The sequence below is a fragment of the Pygocentrus nattereri genome, chromosome 27 (assembly GCF_015220715.1).
Source record: "Pygocentrus nattereri isolate fPygNat1 chromosome 27, fPygNat1.pri, whole genome shotgun sequence".
NCBI lineage: Eukaryota > Metazoa > Chordata > Actinopteri > Characiformes > Serrasalmidae > Pygocentrus > Pygocentrus nattereri.
The window spans coordinates 5,627,499-5,646,835 of record NC_051237.1 but is presented as its reverse complement, the minus strand read 5'-3'; the positions used below and the strand labels follow the sequence as shown (position 1 = coordinate 5,646,835).

Below are 19,337 nucleotides of genomic sequence, written 5' to 3'. Positions count from 1 at the left end.
TTCAAAAATTAAATCATTATTATATGATACTATGTCAGTATTTTGAGAAAATGAGTCAAAATTTTAAGAGAATAAGTAAATTCAATATATTAAAACAACCCCGGAGAAGCGGAAGATGATGGATGGATGGATGGATGGAATATGTTAAGGAAATGAGTCTCTATTTTGAGATACCAAGTTGCTATGTCATGACATTAAAGATACAAAGTGATACAAAGTCAATATTTTGAAAAAATATATTATTTCAAGATGTTAAATCAATGATTCTAGAAAATAAGTCATTATTTAAAGATACGAAGTTACGTTTTTACTTTAAGATACTAGTTAATATTTCAAGAAAGTAAGTCATTATTTCTAGATACAAAGTTAATATTTTGACATACTCCTAGAATCAGAGAATGAATTTTAATTTTGGTTCTTTTCTACTTCCATAGTACAGTGATCTGATCATGAGAAATGTCAGATACATATTGTTTATATCTAAGGTGTTTTTTCTTGCCATCATTTTTTCTGCAGTGTAAAGCATTGTGCCCTCCGTTTTTCCATTTTTATACTAATGAGTATATTAACATCATTTCCTGACCCAAATTGTTCATTTGGTTTGATTTGTGGTGTGTGACTCATAGTTAATAGTGTATTTTCTTGGTAAATGGAGGTCTGCAGGCTGAGATTACTGTGCCTCGTTTCCTCATGCCAATCAGAGGCGATAATGAGTGGACGCTCTGTGGCTCTTTCCTACTGAGAGGATAATCCTGTTGGTTCACTCCAGTAAACATCCTCCACACGACACCTACCTGCACACAAACACAGCTTTTCACACGTTGACATTACTGACAACTGTCCATCAGTCATCGCCCCGCCCCCTCCAGCCTGATGCAGAGGAGTGAGTGTGAGTGCGGAGCCAAGATGGTGGTGGCTGGCATTCCTGTGTGTGTTTCCAGTGGTGCTCATTCCGTCTGTCTCCCACAGGATCAAGCCTGATCCCCATGCTGTGTTTTCACACAGGTCTGCCCGAGCTCTATGCCAACAGTGTTGTATAACTCAGACGCTGACAGCGAAACGCTGCAAGGCCTGTGTTTCTCCCAGCTGAGTGAGCAGGAACCATGAGAACCAGGAGTTGTTAAATAATTTCCAGACACAATTGTTGGTAGGGCAGATCAGTGTCGTTTCGGAGAAAGCCTGGCGTCCTGAAGCAGGACAGGACAGTCATTAAAAAGCTCTTAAGCAGAGCACCTTGTACAACACGAGACTGAGTTATTTGTTTAATGTCTGAATGTTTAATAGAGCAGATGACAGGACACAATTTCCCGACTGGGCCTGGCAGAGACTGCGTAGAGTGAGGGCCCATATGGAGAGAGAGGTAGCATAAATATAGATTACGTAAGATTCGATTGACAGGTGGGATAATTTCTGAGAAAACACGCATGGATGCTGGTGAAGTTGGGCCAAAAGCATTAGTTACAGTATGAAGATTACATTTCAAGGTCACCATTTTTCCACAGTTTTTTTTATCTTATGCCAAGCAAATCCATTACAGTATTGGCTCTCTAACAACTGTTGGGTGGTAATAAAATGTGGCAAATCTCTGTCACTGTAATCAGTCATTGGCTTTACTATTTGCTGGAAAGTAGTGGTAGTATTTCTGCAGTATTAAAGGAATATTCAAGCATATCTCTATCTGGTGCATCTATAATACACTATTGTTTTCTGCTGACAATAATGTTGACATGTTTCTCTGTTTCTAAAAAAAAACTGAAAAACTAATGACAATTTTGTCAGTTGTTAAATAAATGCACAATAAGCATTTAGGTGCCATGTTGCATGTTGGCAGAAAATAAACTCTTCAAAAGTATTCAAAATGAAGATTTGTGGAATTCATTCTTTAAGAAATAGCACTAGTCCATATGGAAAAACATGTGGAATTCATTAACAGCATAGTGTTGTTGGTGGATGTCACTGTGTTGCTCTTTTGTAAGATCAGATCTAAAATGTACTCTCTCATTTCAAATTCATGTCATTTAGTCACAAATTACAAATGGTTATTACAGAATTAACTGCCCAATGGCTTCTATTATATGCTAGATTGGAGTCGAGTTTTCAGCTACGTTCTAAGGACATTTTTCCACTGGACAATCAAAAAACAGAATGGGCACCAACAAGATCAACAGTTCTAGCTCTAGTTCAATTTCTGCTTGTTTGAAAGACATATAATCATATAATACACATACATCCATTGCCTATTTATTCTTTAAAATTTAGACATATTAGACGACCCTCAGACAACCAAATGCACAGCTTTTACAAGATGTTTTCTGGCTGACCGACACAATAGCAGCCTCAGTTTAGATGTTTGGGCAGCTGCTAAATCTCACTGAGCTGGAACTGTGGGTGTTTAGCTTCTTGTCCAGAGTTTAAACCAGAGTGATGATCAGAGCTGTAAGTGAATTCACAGTGTATACCGTTACAAGTTTTTAGCTTTGTTTACCAAAAAAAGTCATGTTTTTTGGTCTATGTTGTGGTTTCTGATGGTTTCCCCAAACTTACACCTGCAAGGGGAGTGGGTGAGTGAGTAAATATTATATTATGCATATTTATTTATTACATATAATGATTAACTATTAAGTTCAATATTAAAACCAGTTTGTGTGATGCAACCTATTTTGATGTAGTAATGCATAAACCTGAACCTTGCAACTAACCTACGCTTGAACAGCTGATGTAACCAGCCACAAATGGTTATCTAGTTAATACAACTCCATTCAGGTGCTTCATCATAGATTCGCCAACTACATGATAAAAGAAAGCATTGAGGTCTAAAGAACACACTGCTTTTTCTTTGCCGTGTTAAATATGTGTAACAGAAGCACATTAGTTATATATTTTTTCACAGTCACTGCAAGTTTAGCATTTTTCACTTGTGTAAAATGTGTAAAGTCATGTTATACGTGGCATCTTGTAAACTCATATATTATCTATGGTGTGTCAAAATTAAAGACATTGCAAGATCGAGGGTGTCCTTGGCAGTGGTCTTGGTAGCAGCAGTCTGCAGTGAAGCCTCCTCTGCTTCTGTAGCGCCGAATGAGCGGCCTATCGAGGATTCATAACTGCAGCAGTGTCATAACTGCTGATTCCCGACCTGCTTTGAGGCTGAGCCTGAGGCATTTGAACAGTGAGCAAGGTGTGAGGAAGGGCACTGTCGAGGTAAATAAAAAGAGAGAGAGAAAATGAAATTAAACAGCACATGAGGGCTTAGACATTTTTCTGTTTTCTTTGCTCCTGACTACAAAATTACAACAGAACTTGAAGAGTCACCACACAGATTAGTTAACGTTGCTAAGTTTCCTGTCTGCTGTCACTCCACAGTCAGTTGTGTCACTTATTAAGTTAAAATTTTGCTTTGGCTAGTAACATTTGTCTGCTTTCACTTTCTTTATTGTAATGAAGAACCTCATTTTGGATTCAGCTAAAGCTTTGCCTCCCTCTTTGCTTGTCAGCTTTACAAAAATATTAACTTTTTACATGCTTAAATTAATGGGATTGAAAATGATATACAGAATAGCTGGTCGTTCATATAACATCAGGATGCTCATTCATAACATCCTTTTATAGCTGTGTAAACTGTGGTAAACTGGTACTAATTTTCATGAACAAATCAAGGCAACATACATTTAAAGTACATTTTATTTCAGAGCGGGCTTTGCTTATTTATCATAGTAGCCTGCAAAGAACTCAGGGCTGAAAAGGATACACCAGTGCACCCCCAATTTGGATGAAAGAAGGCCACATTTTTAGGATCCTCTGCATTCTTTTGAATTGGGATGGCACTTATGGCATATGCACTGAGAAATGCAACCTTCGAAAGTCACACCCCCTTTTCCCCACCCCCTCAAATGAGACGCAAGGCTAGAATCCCAAGTTTATCTGTTGTACATATGACTATGTCGGCCCTTCAAATGCAATTTACAAATGGGAAAAGTGATATTTTCCAGTTGCCGACACCACTCGAAAATAGCATATGCTTAAAGCCCTGAATTAATAAAGTGTGATTTTCTGCACTCGCACAATCACCCAAATGCTTACAGTTACACAGAATAATGTGTAGAATCAAATGAACCATAGTTTTTTTCTTAGGAGTATGAAAAGGTGAGCAAAACATTCATTCTGCAGAGGCAGTATGCGTTTCCTGCTAGGTTGAGGTGTTAATATTAGAGAATTCACTAAATACTTATCTTCTACTGCAAGTGTTATGAAAGACAGAAAGATAGAGTGCCACGAAGTCCTATTGGAACCAGTCTTGATCAGGTACCAAAAAAAAACATAAAATTGGAACCTGTGGCCCTGGAACAGTGACCAAAGAAAAAAGGACAGTTCCAGTTTTCTGGTATTGTACCTTGTACAGTGGAAAACTGCTAAACATACTAAGTAATACAAATGAAAATAATTCAAATTATTGTCATTGACAATTGACCATATGCTCTAAACAGAGATTAGGTTAACACTGCATCTCTGGACATGGTCATACAGAAATTGACTGTTACAGCAGGATAAAAGTTTTTTACTGAGGTCAGAGTTTATCTCTGTATGTAAGAATTTATGATCAGCAGTATTTTAGTAGGAAACTCCTCTCTTCTATCTTCATATCCAGGCACAATGACCCCCCTTCTGCAGGACTGTTCAGCAGTCACAAGACCAAGACAGGAAGCTCAGGACATCTCCACCCTCTGTGCTAACAAAAAGCCTCCCAGACAATACAGTAGTTCCTGTATCCACTACTAACCCCCAACAACCCCACCCCTTGCTAAAGTTCAGGGGTTCTACATTCAGGCAGCTTTCTCTCAGCTGTATCTCATGATTACACTGACCCTGGCCAACTAGCCATCCACTACAACCACTAGCACACTTTGTGAGACTAGATTAGCTTTAAAATGATGTCGTTTAATCTGTAATATTTATTTGTTCCTACTGAACACCAATTGTTCTATTTTGATCCAACAGAAGGGGTGCTGACATTAAGAAAAGCAAATAAAATACAGTTGTAAGCAAAGGTTTATCATATCCAAACAACTGAAAATAAGTTAACCCATCTACTACAGGGAAGAAGCATAAATGTGCCATGTCTATTTTAAGTTTATCATGTATATGTAAAGCATACCATAGCTTTTTTCTGTGTTATTTTTTCCTGAACAGGTTAATTTTAATTTAATTTAAGTTTAATTTTCACATAGCCAATCAACAAAATATGTACCAGGGGCTCCCAAACTTTTGCATATGACTTTACACAAACACAAACTTTCCACTAATGTTATTACGCTTTAATATCGCTCATTTTGCTTTCGATGTCACAGGGTTCAGAGCTATCAGAGCGCTCACCAAACAAAGCTGATCCCACATTAAAGTCACGCAAGCTAAGGATTAGGGCTCATTAAAACCTATCCACTGTTAACGCTTATGCCAATTAATTACACCAGAGCCAGTCAGACATGGTTTTTCACTTTAATGCAGGTTACACAATGAGACTGCAACTGCCCCATCCAACCAGTGCATAATTCATAAATGCTAACATGTGGTTCAAAAGAACAGACTTTGAATCCAAGTTCCTCTAATCCAGCCTGAAGTTCATTTGGGTCTATTATTAACACGCTCACTCGGAATTAAGCCTGGCAGTTGTTCAGAATCACAGTTTCATTTGACCTTGTTTGAAGGACAGTCAAAGAAGACGATCAAACCGAATACTTCTAAGGTTCCACTGAGAACTGCCTTAAAGTGCGGCACGGCTTTGAACTGTCAGACACACTGAGGAATGTGCTCACACGCATTCTCTCCCTTTCTCTTTTTATTTTTCTTCATTTTCTCTCTCTGTCTGTCTCTCTCTATCTCACACACACACACACACAGACACACACACTCACATGAATACCAAATTCAAAATCAGCCCGTCGCTCCCTGCCGTGGTTCTTATGTTGTAGGAGTGAACGCAATGAGAAAGTATCTGTGTTTGAACCCGAACACCCTGCTGAAATCTCTCAGGCCTCCAGACAGAGCTTTTCAGGAAGTGTAAAGGTAAAGAATACATGCAGCAAGTGTTGAATTTGGAAATGAAGGATACTGTAAATCACTGTGCCATTCACAAGTCACTCTTTCTTGGGTACAGTGGTTGTTTAAAGTTTCAAAAATCTGCCTTGGTGAACTCTCACCTCTAATCAGTGAGCTGAGGAAACAGACAAGGTGGTTACTTCCTGTCCAATGTGACTCAATAGAAAATACCCTTAAGGGGCTTTGAATGCACCAGTTCACCATTTAGCTTCATTCATGAGCAAAATACAACCAAACAGAAAGTAAGAGTAATTCTAATTGACATGGATCTAAGTAAGTGAAACCTTGTTTTTTATTTGAGGGCCCAAATCCAAAATTTGTGAGCGAACATAACTCTTACAAACTACAGCAAACTCTTTCATTTTAAAAATGTGAAGAAAATTTGGTGTTCAATGAAATGGGCCCTTTAAAAATGACTCCCTGTACTCATTGAAAAACATCTGAAGACTATGAAACAAATAACACCTTAATTTCATCTTTACGCAACGTGTTTTACTCTTTAATTTTATTCCTCTGTAAACAAGAGTCATTTTCTTGATGTGGAGTTTATATGCAAATCAACATGGCTTTCATTGGCTGTCTCTGAAGAAGGGATGGGGTAAGGAGTATGGTCCTTCATCTGTGTTATAGAGCTCAACAATGGCTGCTGTGGAGCACAGAAAGAGAGAGAGACTACATGCATTAACCTTTTTAGGCTTGCTTTCGCTGAGATACAGATACATTCACTAAATCATGCACAAGTGCTAGCCAAGCATTCACTACCGAGATGTTTAAAGCAGAAGCCTTGGAATTAGCTGTGCAAATAGCTTTTGTTTACCACTGAATAGCGATTTCCACTAACCTGGTAATGTTATGTTAGCATCCAGCATCAAGGTGGTTCCTTTCACATTTCATAGCATCTGTCTAGATTAAAAGTAGACATTTGAAGCTCATAGCAGACATTCATGTAAGATATTCTTTATTTTGGACATTACGGTTTGGATGTTGACTCCTCCAGTAAATCTTTAAACTCAAAGCCTGCCTTATACAATCACAATCAAGGGGTCAACACTTTTTCCAGGGTGTAAAGGTAACCTAGCCTGTTATAGTGAACTGAAGTCTTACAATCCTTACGTTATCTAGCTTGTCTGCAGTCTGTAGATGATGATAAATCCAAAAAATCAGCTCATGGGGTATGTTTCACACAACGTTTGAAGTCAGGGGTGACCAACAAAATATTCTAGAGAAAATTTGCAGAGCCACACATGCACTCTTTTTACTCGCCTCTTTTTACTGGTAGTTTCTATCTGCTCACTATCCTCCTGACCTCCTCCTGCCTACTGACTGTCATTCTGACCACCCTCTGCTTCCTTAATACAGTAGCACATAGATGTAAAACTTACCACGACCCATATCCTACTCAGTATTAGGCTTGCATGACAACCACAGAAACTGAAGACTACATTATCATCTCTATGACCTATTTCTTACAAGTTACAACTTACTCCTTTTTAGTACCAAAAAAGTGCTGTATATCTCCTCTCCTCCTGCTCACATTGACTCACAGTGAATTTAATCTCAAGAACGCCATACATTTGAACTAATACAATTACTCTGCCTTCAGCACACCTGTTGTTTTTACCACTTTTGGGGGGGTCTTAATAAAGAGTGGTCAGACCACCCACCCTTGACCAACCCCCAAAACTCACTCACCCCCAAATACAATAAACTTCAAACACCGACTTACACTAATAACACTAACAAACAATGAGATTTAAAGTTAATGTCCATTTTAGGAGGGCACACTCCTGCAATGAGCTACATGACAGTTAGCGTGGCCACACCTCCCAAGCTCCTCAGATGCAGTGCCAGCCAGTAGCTCGTGGCTACAGTATAAGAGCTGAGTGAGTGGGCATGGTTATTCAGTGAGGTAGAGCTCTCTGTGAGGCAGCTTTAAGCAACAAATCCTAACAGCTCACAGAATCACATTCTGTAAAAGAGAAATACGGCAAGAACGGCAATTTACATTTCACAAATTTCTTGGATGGTAAATAATAAAATAAATCAATAAATAAATTACTTTTGTAAGTAGATAAGTATGTACATGTGATATGGCAAGGACAACACAATTTTGTTTATTATTTAAATAGTGTAACTGTGTAAATAGAGTAAATATATCTAAAATTTCTCTTCTGAAGATTGTTGCAAGAATATAATATGATTTTTCAACTTTTAAGTTTTTAAAGTAATTTTATCCACTGAAATTGTCTTATTCTGTTGGTCGATAACATAAAACAATTTCACTAATATATATATATATATATATATATATATAAATAGCTGAAAACAAAAACAAGTAAAAATGTCTAGAAATAAGCTAAAGAATCAAAAAATATTGTTATTACAATCCCAAAATCAGAAATATTTAACAAAAATGATATAAAATGATTTCACTTGCTAAGAAATCGTTCTTTCCATTGTACTTTTTACCATCTCACAAAAAGAAGTTGGCATTCTCAGACACATGGCTTACATATGAGCCTGAGCTGCGTAGTGCTAACCCAAAGCAGTGTTAACCCAAATGAACCCACAGCAGTTCTCAGTGTCCCATGTAAAATTCACCAGACCTAGCAGGCATTTTCTTATCCACAGATGTGTGTGGTTGTTTGAAATGAACTCTAAACATTACAGGTTTAAATGTGCTTAAATCAGAGTCTTATGTAATACCACCGTGAGTAAAACAATTCACCATTCTTTGAACTGAAAGCCTGCAACACTGCTCTATAGGTAACAATGATCTAATGGCCACTTAGCTATAATGTGCAATTATAACTAAGTGGTCTTTATATTCTGTCTATAATAAGTTGCTCTGAAGTACAAAATGAAATAAAAAGGGCTGTAAGTTTCAATGCGCCAAACCTGTCTGCAGAAATTACCTCGAAAATAGAGTATGACTCAAATAGAGCTAATTTGAATTTGCCTCCTTATCTTCACTGACAACCTCTGGAAGCACTTCAAGTAATTGGCTAGTTATGTAATGACTATACTCTCTCATTAGCGATCTGATTCTTATATACTACAACAATAGTTCAAATGACTATTCGGTAATTTTACAGCTAACAGTACCCCCGTTCTCTTTCCTCAAAGATATTTGAGTTTTAATGAGTTCTGAGGCTGAGACGTGAGTTTATCTAATTATAAGTGCAGTAGAGATGAGAGCTGTCAACAAAATGATTTTATGTAACTGTGGAAGGCTTTAGGTCTACAGAAGCCTGCAGAAGGCCTGTGATGTCATGCTCTGGTGCTCGTTCTGAGAGAGCAGGGTGGGATGCACGGTTATTCTCAGGAAATGCTGGGAGGGGTTCCTCACTTATCTTTCACTGTTTTCCCTCTTCGTTCAAGCCCACCAACCCCACCCGCCTGTTCACACCATACACACATACACACATTCACACCTCACCAGTGCAGCTAGACATCTGAGATAGACTGCCCTCTTCAAATATATGCTAATCTGAAGTTAAGCACGACTGTCTCTTTGGAAAAGACCCAGATAGATTTCGCTGAAACCATAGAGGCACCAGCACGTTAACTACTTTCTGAGTGAATTTTAATTGAGTGGCGTAGTTTGTTTTCACAATTTTATTTTATTTATTTACTTTTTTAAAATGTTGTGATGAACTACCACATTCATCACTATCATTAACATTGTTACTATTACTCTTAGGGGGAATATTGTTAGCATGTGACACTTAAGTTTGATCCTCTGAAACTGAAAGAAGTAGTTTTGCTGAGTCAGGCGACGAAAACGTGTTATAATATGGTGTGTGTGCTGCTGTGAGTTACTCTGTAAAGCTTGAAATAATCATTTAAAAGTCATTTTACGCCTTTACGTATTAACATCATACGCAGAGGGTCTGAAAGAAGGTCTGACTTGATGTTTATGGCCAAAAACGCAAAATAAACATTATACTGATAAACATATGATGACAATAGTATTCATTAATTTACATGTTCAGAAGAGTTTTGACTGAGTTCTCATTGAATATGCTTGAAATGATCAGCTTCTGCTCAGATAAGCGGTCAAAAGCACGTTTTTCTTGTGCTTCACTTTACAAATATAATTGAGGTAAAACAACTGCACTCAATGGGCTTATGGGTGAATACTGCTCTGTTTACTGTTTATTTATTTATTTATCTGCCAACAATGGATACAACTATTAATAGTAAGTACTGGCCAGAGATTTTTCACCACACTGGAAGGAGATTCAGGAGCTTGTGTTGGACTTTTATAACACAAATTTCTGGTTTGAGAATTTCATCCAAATGTCAGTCATACAAATATCGTTCTTGCATATTATAGGTAAAATGAATCAGTAAGTAGAAGCTTGTGTGTTTTTTTGGAGTAAAGAAATAAAATCTCCCACTTTAAAGCATGAAAAAAAACGGGGTTCGTCAGCAGAGGTTCTAGGAAAGACCATTATGCCTGTGTTTTGCATTTCGTGAAGTAGACTTAAAAGGGCCATATCCCACATTTTTCTTGTATTTTATTTTTTCCTTTGAGGTCCACTCATAACTCACCACTTGTGTGACAAACATGGTCATAATTCAATTTCACATGTCCATTTCCCAACCTCTTTTTATCCTGTAAAATTAAACAGGCTGATTTTGACTGTGACTGATATAATGTAAATGACCTGAGTACTGATTGGCTGCCCAGCCTCATTCAGAAAGGTCTCAGAGCTGAAACACTACTTATAACTTCAATATGAATGGAGGGGAACTAAATCACTGCAGACTGAACAGGTAAATAGATGCAAAAGAGTTCTCAGGACATCACAGGAGCAGTTAATCTGTAACGTGACAGAACCACTCAGACGCTCATGGATAAAAAGACCAAAAAGCCTTTACTGTTTGAATCATCAAATAAAATCGTTGTCAGAAAACAGGCACAGGTCAAATCCAGAGAGGGCAGCAAGTAAAGAAACATAAACATAACAACAGGCAAAAACAATCCAAAAGGGGTCAGGCAAAAACAGGTGAGTAAAAATACAGATGAATAGTCAAAACCAGAAAACACAGGAACTAAACACTCAGTAGCTGTAGAAAGAGGATTCTCCCAGAGGATTCTGGGAGATAGAGTGCAGGGAAACCTCTGATCTATAGGGATGCGTGACATAATCCAAATGAAACTGAATCTACCTGAGAAATGAATGGTACATTTTAAAAGTTTAACAGTGTTTACATATTATTTTGAACTCTTTTTTGATGATATAGGCCCTTTAAGATTTGTAGAAAGGGGTCTTGGGTAATCTATATGACATAGGGCCATGGTAAAATAGATAAAGAAAGTAATCTTTGTTTCCTTCCTTGTTCGATACTTTTATTTTATCTTCTCATTCTCCTACGCTGTGATCTATCTACTGTAAAGCTTTTCATTGCATTTTAAGGTATGAATAGTGCAAAATAAATAAGATTGTGCCTCATTCACCAACTGTTCTTAAAAAGAATTTTCTTCTTAAAACCCACTCACACAATTTTCTGATTGTGAAGTTTATCATTTATTTGGGATTTATTCTTAGGTAAGAACAGAATCTACACACACTCAAGAACACAAAGGGGTAAACTATTCTGCAGTTAAAGGACATATCATAAATCTGACAGACGTTTTCTAAAAACAAATTTAAGAAAAAACTTAGGATGATATTGGTGAATGAGCCGTATTATTATTATTATTATTATTATTATTCCAAATCAGGAAATGTTCCTATCCTGGTCACAAAGCATGGAGATTGTTTGTCTCATGCCTCTTCAGACAGACAGGCTCCATACTTCCTACTTCATGTATATCTTCCTATACAACCTACTTATCAAAACAACATGTAGCCAATAAAGTGGAGGACATAAACCCCAATGAGGCTCCTCTGAATTCACTAGCCAAATTAAACACCAACTTCATTGCATAGCTGTGCATCGTAGGCACTAGTAATTGCACTCATACAGTGAGAGAAAAGGTTAACACAGCATATCTGCCCTACATTCCTCTAGAAAGGCCTTAATGACAGTGTGGAGGGCACTTTATGGCAGTGAGCAGCCTTTTTTACATGTTTGAAAGGCCCTTTTATGACCGGATGAAGTAGCGAAGAGCTATGCAAAAGCAACTCTCTCCACTCTATGAGCGGTGTGGAGTGAACGTGGAGGTGGTGAAGCAGGACACAGCCTGAGACAGCATGTTCTGGGGTGGGACAAGGAGGAATAGGAAGTGTTCTTTGCAGACTAAACTCCACTGTCCCACACAAAGACCTTTAATCCTCGCTTAATTACATCACAAGATCAAAAGGAAAGGCCAGGTCCAGGTCAGGGCCCACACTGGTACAGGAAAGGCCAGGGGGGTTGTTGTGGGTGTACGGGTACAGCTAACCTATCAGACTTAGCGAAGACCTGATAAACCAGGCTTGTTTTCCCTCCCTCCAAGTCATGGGAACTACCCAGCTCTGCTTCAGACCTGACGTTAATGGAACAAACCACTGGGCACCGGGCACACTGCCAGCTTCCTGCAAAGACATAGTACCAATACATGGGGCCTTTATTTTCATGAAAACACAAGGACATGGCAGGTTCCGATTCATTAAAATTCCTCAGCAAATCTACATCACATGTGAAGTGCAGGTTGTCAGGTGTAATTTTCCAGTGCTGTTTTCAAAATAAATCAAAGCTCACAGTCAAACAGTCAGATCACATTGCTCTCTCCGAAGCCCCGAAGCCATCCACACTTCGTTACCGAGCCTTGACGTTGTTGCCCTACAAAATGCAAAGATGCTGCATTAGGGATTCTCTTTGAAGCTCTTGTAAGGTCTACGTGTAGCGCTGCCAAACAGGACTTATGTTTTCGGTGGTGTACGCTTCAGCATCTCCCGTAGAGGAAATCTGTTTGCATATTTCCTAAACCATACCACAGTTAGAAGCACACTAATTCTACTTCCATTATCTCTGCAGCCTGGGGAGCTAGCTGGCCTACAGGTGCTACATGACCTCATGTCTTCCCTTTCTTTTGTCAGTAGAATTTTTTTTCTTCTTCCATAAACACACTGAACAGGGTAAACAAGTCCAGCAAAGGCCGTTTTCTAATGGGTCCACTGCTGGAAAGGCCTCCTCTGTTAGCACATCATTGTTCAAAGAGAAGCTGTGCTTGTCCTAGGACCGGCTGTGCCAGACCCTTTCCAAACACAACACACAGCCCTGTGGGGGCTTCCGCCTAAAGCGCCCAGGATCAGACCCTGACAAGCTTCAGATTGCACTGTTTATTACAGTTCTACATGTTTTCGCAGGACTGAAAATGAAGACCTCTCCAAGTATTTAATTTGCACTGTACCTCTTCACCTTGTGCCTGAGAGCAGTTTTAGGTTTTGCTTTGTTGTCAATATTAAAGAGTCACAAAGCACAGCAGGAATGAAAATATGATTGGTTCTGAGGAGTTATGTAAAATGACCTAATTCAGAACATATGTGCTTCATGCATATGAATAACATATGTCATGGAACAGAGTGTGTATGGTGAAAGCTATAACAGAATCTCTAACTCAGCTCATTAATTCACTTATTTAGTATTCATAAAGCTCAGTTTTCAATTAAACTAGCTGCAAGATGTAAATGTGTGCATATATAGCCATAAGTAAAAGTCTGTGCACCCTTGTAAAATTGTTTAGTTGATTTTCTAAGAGAAAATAAGTCAACACAGTCTCTACAGAGAGCACACTTCTGTACGTTTGTATACACAATTACTGTGTATTCACTGAACTTACTGTGAATTTACTGTTAAACTGTAAGCGAATAAATAGTAAGTGTGCACTAAAATATGAACAAAATGTCATTTGTTTCCTGTATTCAGTCCTTTGCACATGACATATGTTACATCTGCTCATACAGTGCAAAAGTCAGAGACCACTCTTCTTTTATTTAACTTCCAGTCATAATAGCAAATAAAGAAATTATTCATTTTTTTCAGGAGATATTTCTAAAGAGATTAGCCATAAAATAATCCACGTACAAAAGGAGTGTGAAAGTGATTAAAATAAATGGTGGAAAAGGGAGTTTCTGAAACATCTGATTCTGGAAATAAGAAGATACAGAGAAACTGGGACTCCTAATAACCTGCAAGACCTGGAAGACCACCAAAACTGTCATCTTCAGAAAAACAGTACTTAAAGCTTTCATCTGTGAGAGACAGGAGAAAAATCAAGCTCCACTCTTACTTCAGATCTGAAATCCACAGGAATTTCTGTTCATCCTTCCACTGTGAGAAGGCAACTTAACACTATGGGTCTGAAAGGATGTGTGGCTGTTAAGCTGTTACTGATAAAAGGGGAAAAAAGTGCACCAGAACTAAGTTTGTATTTAGTTGCTGAGTGTTCTGTATAACTCTGTTCACACAGAGTATGTTTCCTATTTTTCTCCTGATGCTGCAATGAATAGCCTTGTTGACTGAAAATTAAATACATGAAGGGTGGTCGCGGTTATACAGCCACATATTCACAAACATACATGAGCTTATGTACTTGGAATGAAGGTGTAGAAACAAAAGCAGAGAGGGGCAAAAGTAGTGTTGCATCACATGCCTGGGATGGAGCCGATACAATTCAGCTTGCTATATCATCGGTTTTAAAACAAGGCACTGTGCCATACCTCCACAACACAGAGGAAAAGGCCAATGTTCAATGAGTCATCAGCCCAGTGCCTCCAGTCATTATCAGATTAGGAAATGGGATCATAAATGCCCTATCAGTGTGTTCTGCCGATATGGTTTGGCCCTACGTAGGAAGTTGGTGCACACAATGCACGGTCAAAAGAACTCAAAACATTCCATTTTGTTGAATATAGCTGTTTTATTCAAGGTGTATAAATTTTGACACATAAATATGAACACCCCTCCATCATACACATAGCGAGTGACAAAAACACACACTTGAATGTGGAACAACATAGGACTTATAAAACGCTTCATTCGAAGCAATACGTCACATCTTTTCGTCGCTCGTAAGTTCCATACAAAAATCTGAATGTTGCAAGTTCATTGACTACAAAAGAGGATTGCTAAAGTGCATATTGTACAGGGAAGCACACATTGTGTATAGAACTACAAATGACACCCACTTGTTTTGTAGGACAGAGAAACTTCAGGATCCTGGGAGAGGTCCTGCTGAGCTGAGTCATTAGCCTAGACACCCTGTGCTTGCTTATCTGCCCTCACTGGCATTTTCACTGCCATGTGCAGGACTGAAGGTGTTTTGGCTGGCGAACCACCTTGTTCTCTGAAAATTAAAAACATGTGTGTTCCCAAACTAGTGATTCATAAAGCTTATACTGGTTCTCCTTATAACCACACCTCTGTTGTGCAACAATGGTACTATTCAGACTTGGGGAAAAGGCCCATTTTTATCTCAGAAACAGGACTAACAGATCACCTGAACGCGTACAACTGATATTTCAGAACACTTACAGAAGTGGAATGGGGGCTTTGGTAATCCATCCTTTCACTTCATTAGTTCACACTGTTTTTGAATGGATAATAGAAAATATTTAACCCTGGAAGTCAAGACGTCAAATTAGCCTAAAGTGATCGATCTTCAATGGGTTTCTGTCCAGTGTTTACCTTCATAAGAATTCAATAAAGTCCATTGAACTAGCATGAAGTCTTCTATACGCGTATGTCCCATGACGTCACCTGCGCAGTCCCAGGACTTTTACCCTCCATTACCAGAGTGACAAATCGATAGTGTTCGCTTGTTGATGAACATACTGCCCAGTATCTTTGAACTGTATTCATCCAGCCCCATCAGACTGATAAAACTCAGCCGACATAAACTGATCAATCCACCAGTGCACAGTCACGCAGGCCTAGCGGCCTGTGTCATCAGTAGACCCAGCCCAGAGGCGTGAGAGGACCCTGCTAACTCCCTCTCTCTCTCTCTCTCTCTCGCTTGCTCTCTCTCTCTCCCTCATTCAGACATGCACACCACCCATGCGACAGTTATCTCTTTCTTTTCTGCTGCCTCATCATCTTCCGCCGCTTGACAATCATGCCATGGAGGCGCTCCAAGCCCTCCTGCAGGCCCTCTCCGATGATGGCACATGCAGGCTGGAGATGCCAGGGTGTGTGGGCACCAAGCTCATTCAATGCCAGCAACCTCTCTACCTCGCCAAGTGGAAGAGCGCTGCGGAGGTCCTGTTTGTTGGCCACCACCAGTACGGGCACACCCTGGTTCTCCTGCAGCCGCGTGATCTTATGCAGCTCCGTTTTGGCCTCCTCCATGCGCTCGGCATCCACAGAGTCCACCACAAACACTAGGCCATCCGCGCAGCGCGTGTAGGACCGCCACAGCGGCCGCAGCTTCTCCTGTCCCCCAACGTCCCAAAAGTGGAAGGCTGCAGTCCGGCCTTTACCGCCCAGCGCCACTTTGATCTTCTCTGTGTTGAAGCCCTTGGTTGGGACGGTGTTCACGAACTCATTGAAGCGCAGCCTGTACAATACAGTGGTCTTGCCAGCACAGTCCAGCCCTAGAATAACAATGTGCAGGGCCTGGAAAGATGGCAAACACGGGAAGACGGCATGGGGCTCTGATAATCCGTTCCCCATCTCGTTCTGCCACGCTGGAGAGGATGAAAGCAGAGGGGAAGGCTCAGGAGACTGGGCGCCACTGCTGCTTCACCAAATATTCACAAGGCTTCTCTCATTCCCCCGAGAGGCCACCACTACAACCTGAAACCAGATGAAAAGGGAGCTGATGCAATGAGGCCAGCAGTGAGGCTCTGTAACAAACACACAGTTCATGGCTTTCAGAAACTGCTTCTAAGTGGGCATGGCTTTCTCTTTGTCATTCTAAAAAGCACACAGCTGTAACCTAGCTGGATGTCACCCTACGGCAGTGAGGATGAATGAGGAAGAAATCAGCAGGGAGCTGGTAAAGGTTTCATAGGCTAATGCCTTCTACTACCAACGGCTGATTCCTATTCAATTGCAATAAAATCGGTAAATGAATGACGAACACATTCGTTTCCGTTCACTGACTTCTATTCATGACACTTTTTCTCGGGATAAATGCTGTGCAGGTGGTTGCATAGCACAGAACACATTAGTTTGGTCACTCTTTAACAAAACCTAAAGCTGCTAAAACAGTGGAGTGCATTGAACAAAAACGGGGGGCTGGTTTACTGACCGTCTGCGAAAGCAGCTGCTGAGGGGAACACCCTCATAATATAATAAAGTGAATTTAATTTTCTAAGTGAACCAGTATTAAATCCACGGTTAGAAAAACTCAGAATAGATAGCAGGCGTTTACCGGTAACGTTTAGAGACAGGTGTGTATAAAACCAGAGGCTGACACTAACCTTAATCGATAATTCCCTCTCGTTGAGACAGGATATTTCATCTGACATAAAGCTGAGTGTTTCCAAATCGCAGTATTCTCCCTCAGAGCCTGGAGACGAGCGCGGCGTTCTCCTCTCTCTCTCCCCGGCTGACTGACACAGCAGAGCCGCTTGCTGCTCATTACAGCACCGCTGGTCCAACCGACGACGAAGCAGAGCCGTGATTGGTCGATTTCTCCGCAAGCTGGCGCGGTTTTTAATCGGCGTCTGATTGGTGGAGAGCCGCGTCAATCATCTGCCACTGACACGCCCACCGACCACCTGTTCCTTTCACTTATCAATGGAGAGAGGGGGGTGAGACCCTAACGATTTTTTTTTTTTTTTACTTTTTTATTTCATTTCGGTTTGTTCACATATTTTGTCCTGCGGATCCAGTATAATATACATTTTTAAGTACGTTTTTTTATTAAGTACGTTTTGATTACGTACAGCAGATGCGTGAAATCACAGATAATGTTAAGACGAATCAGCAGAAAATAAAGAAAAACTGCCCACATGGAAGACAAAATTAAGCTAAATTATTAAGTTTTTGTTTTCAATGATCATCCAGAGCGCGATACGCTGCAAGGGGCGTGTCTCACTAATCCATCAGCAGCTCCATCTGACCACACTTCTGATGAGCTTGGCTATCACATGGATCACTCAGCCATTAGCAGCTGTTTCATCTTGAAACGACCGAGTATCAGCAGCAGCAGCGGTGGAGACTGGCATAATAACTCCTACAATACACAGTCCTTGAACTGAATTACCTTGGTAAGAGTTTAAGTGTCACTTGAACGGACTGTCTTCCTGGAAAGGAGAGCTGGAGAGCCATTTTCTCCTCAGGTCTTTTCCTTCCCACCGTCGCCACCGTGCGGTTGAGCGCCGCTTGTAGGACTGCAGCTCATTAATAGGTGGATTGTGAGAGTCAGGGGCTCATGAGAAATGTTCCTGATTAAATTTCTTGGAAAAGTGACACGCCTAACGTTAATCACCATGGGTTATTCAGATAATGTTAATCAGAGATGATTGTTCAGCAAGAAAGAAAGTGACTAAAGGGCACAGAGTAGCCTAAAACCAGCCTGAAGTAAAACTTTTTAATTAAAGAGGAACACCAATTCTTCAAAGTTTCTAGACAATTAAGTAGTCGAGATGTAAGCAAAGTCATTTAGAGTGGTTTGTTGTGAAATTCTCTGTTCTAGAGAGACTTGGCGAGTCACGTCCACCTTTAAAAGCTGCTTCATAGAAAGGTATTACATGAAATGGTCATCAGTATAGTGTCTGATGTCTGAGGCAGTGTTTTATAGAAAGATTGTGGTATTAAAACGTATATTTTTAAATTCATTTGACGGAGGGCTACATGAAGAGCCACGAGGCATAGTTCCCAAAGAAATCTACTTTTTCCGATAGTCGACTGTTTTACCATCATCAACATTACATATAAGAACTCAGAAGACGTGTAAGTCACTACACCACACTGGTGCTTTTGGATAGTAAATAAATGGGTGCATTTGTGTTATAGACATGACCCCTGGTTCCTATCACCACCACTGTGAAGACATCTGAGTCTCTACAATGAACCAATTTACACCAAACCATTCTGAATGACTTCGCATTCTACCAATTTGATTAAACAGATATTTAGAAAAATCAGGGGAATTCTCCTTTAAATAATGAGTCGAGTAGAAGTAGCAGAGTAGGAGTCCTGCAGCTGAGCTGATGTTTGTTAGGTGCTGTTCTTTTCTTTCTGTTTATTATAAAATGCTAAAGCTTAAATTAGAGGTGTGAACAACAGGAAAGCTGGAGCTGGAGCTGAACCGACCCATCAGGGTAAAGTTAAGCTCAATAAAGGGAACCAAATAAAGG

The 19,337-nt window shown here is 39.9% G+C and overlaps 1 protein-coding gene and 1 long non-coding RNA gene across 3 annotated transcripts; both read right to left on the bottom strand.

The window, feature by feature from the left end:
* Nucleotides 1–6,643: 6,643 nt before the first annotated feature.
* Nucleotides 6,644–7,806, bottom strand: LOC119262563. The gene is made up of 3 exons (XR_005129752.1): nucleotides 7,207–7,806; nucleotides 6,935–6,996; nucleotides 6,644–6,739 (listed from the first exon to the last, which is right to left on the bottom strand). It is a non-coding gene; the product is annotated as an uncharacterized LOC119262563 (long non-coding RNA).
* Nucleotides 7,807–14,930: 7,124 nt separating this feature from the next.
* arl4ab (ADP-ribosylation factor-like 4ab) lies at nucleotides 14,931–17,656 on the bottom strand. Of its 2 annotated transcripts, none has more exons than XM_017693963.2 (2): nucleotides 17,454–17,656; nucleotides 14,931–16,874 (listed from the first exon to the last, which is right to left on the bottom strand). In XM_017693963.2, exon 2 carries the CDS (start codon nucleotides 16,699–16,701, stop codon nucleotides 16,096–16,098), a length of 606 nt encoding a protein of 201 aa, XP_017549452.1. In that variant the 5' UTR covers nucleotides 16,702–16,874; nucleotides 17,454–17,656; the 3' UTR covers nucleotides 14,931–16,095. The 2 variants fall into 2 exon arrangements, with proteins under 2 accessions (XP_017549452.1, XP_017549443.1); XM_017693954.2 differs by having other exon boundaries at nucleotides 14,931–16,824.
* Nucleotides 17,657–19,337: the final 1,681 nt, after the last annotated feature.